The sequence below is a fragment of the Parasteatoda tepidariorum genome, chromosome 9, assembly GCF_043381705.1.
Source record: "Parasteatoda tepidariorum isolate YZ-2023 chromosome 9, CAS_Ptep_4.0, whole genome shotgun sequence".
NCBI lineage: Eukaryota > Metazoa > Arthropoda > Arachnida > Araneae > Theridiidae > Parasteatoda > Parasteatoda tepidariorum.
In genome coordinates, this window is record NC_092212.1 from 19,245,608 (window position 1) to 19,250,441 (window position 4,834).

The 4,834-nt window shown below is 28.2% G+C and overlaps 1 protein-coding gene across 1 annotated transcript in view; it reads right to left on the bottom strand.

The window, feature by feature from the left end:
- LOC107448177 (carbonic anhydrase 7) overlaps positions 1–847 on the bottom strand; it is a 15,680-nt gene extending 14,833 nt beyond the window's left edge. Inside the window, exon 1 of the mRNA XM_016063293.3 lies at positions 757–847. Coding sequence (XP_015918779.2) covers positions 757–808 — 52 coding nt within the window. The 5' untranslated portion in view covers positions 809–847. The remainder of the gene's footprint in view (positions 1–756) is intronic.
- Between the last annotated feature and the right edge of the window lie 3,987 nt (positions 848–4,834).

A 4,834-nucleotide genomic window follows, 5' to 3' on the forward strand; every position in this document is an offset into this window, starting at 1 on the left:
CCCTGAGAATACAAGTTAATATACTTGTGAACTTGTTTGCTCCAATATTGCTTGATAGGTCAGCTCTGATAGTCTAGGAGCCTTAGTTCGTTGTAGTGGAACTGGACGTCTGAGGCTTTAGGGCCCTTTTGCCATGTTCGTATCTAATTAGAAAGCTAGGTGAGTTTGAAACAAAAAAGGCTGAAAGTTAAAGTGGTGAGTTTTCGAATATTATTTTGAAAATTTTACACAGAGTTCTGAAGCTTTAACTCTACACACTTTCTAAAAGTAATGAATAATCCTAGGGATCAATTTTTTGTTGTAGTTAAACAAGTACCTGATATGAACGTGGGAAATTCAAATCCGAAATTAGTTTGTTCCAAAAGCCACGGATTTTTTTTAATAATATTTTTAGATTAATTTATTTTTGTCTGAATGCGCAAGCTTATAAATAATTTGTTTATATAAATGCATATTCACACGTCTGCTGTTTCAAAAATAATATTTAAAGGGGAAAAACATGTGAAATTAACGTATCGCATCATGAACCGTATTACCGCTTTCTTCCTACCACTCCCTGCGTAGCAGAGAAGGGGAAATACTTTGTATTCCCTCAAGTAAAGTTTAAAAATTCCTGGTTATGAATAGGTTATTAAATTGCATTAAGACTGTAGCTTGAATAGAGAAACCGATTGCATATTTGAATTCAGCAGCGCAAAAATATCTGAAATCAGTTCAAAATCTCGTGTGGAAACATTAAAAAAGAATATAACTTACTGCATATGATTCCAATGACAAGTATATATGTTTGGACGTAGAAGGAATCCATTTTTATGTTGAGTATTCTCAAAATAGTGAGGTTTTGAAAAATCTTCCATGCTTATATACCATGAAATTTATCTCATTTTCAAACAATCCCATAAATTATATTTGTCCAGATGCACAATTTATTCATTTGAAAATCAGTTAAAATCGAAATCATAATTATGATCTTATACTTTCAGTACGCTTATTTTCAAATGTATTTCACAATAGCTTTTCAATAAAGAAACTCCATGTCGTTTTAAATTAAATTCTTAATCTCTATCAGCTATGTAAATACTAATTAATAGGTAGTTCATAGAAAACTAGATAGAATCATAATTATATATTCATTCTTTGTGTAACTATGTATCATAAATGATTTATAGCGTTCCCATGCATGGTTATAATTGGCAAAACGTAATCTATTTTAAGAAATGTAATGCATTCTTTACTAAGTCTTAAATCACGCTGTCTATGCAGAAACATCACAATAATCACAAATTTCCCAACATCATGTAAGAATTATTATCTAAGATCTTGATATGATAAATGAGAGAGTAAAAATATGATTTATTTCTTTGAGTTGTCTAGAATAATGAAGTTCTTACGAAGATCGATCAGACGTGACCACAATATTACGTTATGTGTATCATAACTGATTCAAGAACTAATTCGCATTATGACACACGTTATAGACAACTGAACGTCAAAAACGTCCCTTAAAAATGAAAATTCTTTTGTCATGTGTTCTTGTAGTTTCTATGATTTCAACCTAAAAAGTATATGTAGATGTTACGCATCTATGAGTATATGCATGGCTGAAAGCCTATATAGCAAGACGGAAAAGTGCAAAAACTGGTACGAAAGACATTTCATTTTAGCATTTTTTTCGAGAAAAATAAAATATCTGTAACTATCAAGATTTCTTTTATAATTTTAGTTTATATATGAAACTGTTTATTTTCCAAGGATAATGTAGATATCGTTGAATAGTTTTAAAAAGAATAAGTAAACTCCTCCCAAAAACTAGCTATAACTGAAAAGCTTTTACTACACTCTAAAAACTGTACCTCTGATTTCAGAGGCACAGGCTAAATGTACCGTGTATTTTCTCGCGTAAGAGGCACATAACTAATGTGCCTTTAAAAATGAGAGGCACCACAACAAATTAAAGGCACCAAAGCAAACGCCAGTCAATGCGCGTGGCCAGTCAATGAAAAGACATTCGTGCCTCTCAAATTCGCTTCAATTCTTTTTCTTCGGTACGATCATGTAACGGAGAACAAGCGCATGCGCACATCAGTGAAAAATTTTATGACGAAATACGTTTTCTGTCCCCTCGCATCCACGCTACCGATGGAAGAAGTTTTCTACAAATGTGCTCTATTGATGTTATAAAAATGCTTGAATTTGGTAAGTTTAATACTTGTATCTTATTTTTATATTAATTCCTAAGTAACGACGGCATCTTTTTTATTAATACANCTCTCTTCGCTCGTATATGATTTTAAATTTAAGGAAATCGTTTTTAAGTTTAAATTTTCAAATAAATTCTTAAGGAGATCTATACTATTGATTAGGTAAGTCGGTCTTTTTATACATGTATACCAGGCCTGCCAACTACTACGCTTTCTGCAGAATATTTTAAAAAGTGGTAGACATTTAAAAACCAAAGCTTTCAGAATTTTCGGTTATTTTGCGAACATTTTGAAATCTTAGTCACGATAGAGCTGGAACAAAGTGGCGTTGAGCCTTTAAATAATTTGTATGTAGTAGTGTGAAAATAATAAGTTAAAAAGAATAAAAAATAATGTATTGAAGCATTAACTTAGATACCACTAATGTAAATTTTTACAAAAAGCTTAGAAAGTTGGCAAGCCTACTTTAACATCAGCCCTTTCCAGAACAACCAATTTCGATAGAAATGTTTTGTGGGACAGGTTGTTAGCAAATGCGACCATACATAATTGCGTTCGAAGTGAAACGACATATGCGGAGCACCAAGGTTCCACGGAAAGTTCACTGGGGTTTCGTGAATTAGACTTATTTCGAACCAATTATGCTTTTTGAAACCTACAACTGTGTTTTTATCTGACTAATAATCTATTATTTATTTAATGTTTTGGTAGTTTTATGAAATTATTTAAGTGAAATAACAAAATGTAATAAATATATGTACTTTCCATCAAATATAAGAAATTTGATGGAAATATAAGAAATTATATAAGAAAAATATAAGAAAAAACGAATATAAGAAATTATATAAGAAAAAACGAAAAGTATACGCGTTTTCAAGTAATTATTAATTGTTTTATTTATTTAATATTTGAGTTAGTTGCATTAAATTATTCAAGTGAAATAACAAAATTTAAATAAATATCTGTATTTTCCATCAATTATTTTTCTAAGAAAATACGAAAACAAAAAGGGAATTACGAAAAGTATACGCGTTTCCAAGTAATTATTGTTTTATTTATATAATATTTGGGCTAGTTTTATGATATCATTTAAGTGAAATAACAAAATTTAAATAAATATATGTACTCTCCATCAACAATATATTGCTATACGAAAATATAAAAACAATGGGGAATAACGAAAAGAATACGCGTTTCCAAGTAATTATTATTTTATTTATTTAATATTTGGGCTAGTTTTATGATATCATTTAAGTGAAATAACAAAATTTAAATAAATAAATGTACTCTCCATCAACAATATATTGCTATAAGAAAGTATAAAAACAATGGGGAATAACGAAAAGTATACGCGTTTCCAAGTAATTATTGTTTTATTTATTTAATATTTGGGCTAGTTTTATGATATCATTTAAGTGAAATAACAAAATTTAAATAAATAAATGTACTCTCCATCAACAATATATTGCTATAAGAAAGTATAAAAACAATGGGGAATAACGAAAAGTATACGCGTTTCCAAGTAATTATTGTTTTATTTATTTAATATTTGGGCTAGTTTTATGATATCATTTAAGTGAAATAACAAAATTTAAATAAATAAATGTACTCTCCATCAACAATATATTGCTATAAGAAAGTATAAAAACAATGGGGAATAACGAAAAGAATACGCGTTTTCAAGTAATTATTAATTGCTTTATTTCCTTAATATTTGGGTTAGTTGTATGAAATTATTTAAGTGAAATAACAAAATTTAAATAAATATATGTACTCTCTATCAACAATATATTACTATAAGAAAGTATAAAATCAAAGGGGAATAACGAAAAGATTACGCGTTTTCAAATAATTATTAATTGTTTCATTTATTTAATATTTGGGTTAGTTGTATGAAAATATTTAAGTGAAATAACAAAATTTAAATAAATATATGTACTTTCCATCAATTATTGTTATAAAAAAATACAAAAATAAAAGGGGAATAACGAAAAGAATACGTGTTTTCAAGTAATTATTAATTGTTTTTTTATTTAATATTTGGGTTAGTTTTATGAAATTATTTAAGTGAAATAACAAAATTTAAATAAATATATGTATTCTCCATCAACAATATTTTGCTTTTAGAAAATACAAGAACAAAGGAGAATAACGAAAAAATACGCGTTTTCAAGTAATTATTAATTGTTTTACTTGTTTAATATTTGGATGAGTTGTATGAAATTTTATTAGTGAAATAACAAAATTTAAATAAATATATGTACTTTCCATCAATTATTGTTATAAGAAAATACGAAAACAAAAGGGAATTACGAAAAGAATATCCGTTTACAAATAATTGCATCGGTATTTATCATCAAACTTCACAATGCAAAATAAAATAGCTAAATTCAGAAATAAATAAATATTTTTCTTCAATAAACATTCTTACAGTTTATAACAGTTCTTTTTAAAAAGCCATAATTCAGCTTCTTTTATTTAATTTCAATTTAACACGTTCACACCGGGCTAACCCACCGGTGGCCCTCCTCCTACATCAAGAATCCTCCACACGGTTTCTTATAAGTAGTCCACGCAGACTGTTTAAAAAGTGAACCAGTTGTGTGCATGAACCCAAAACCTTTTATAAAAGT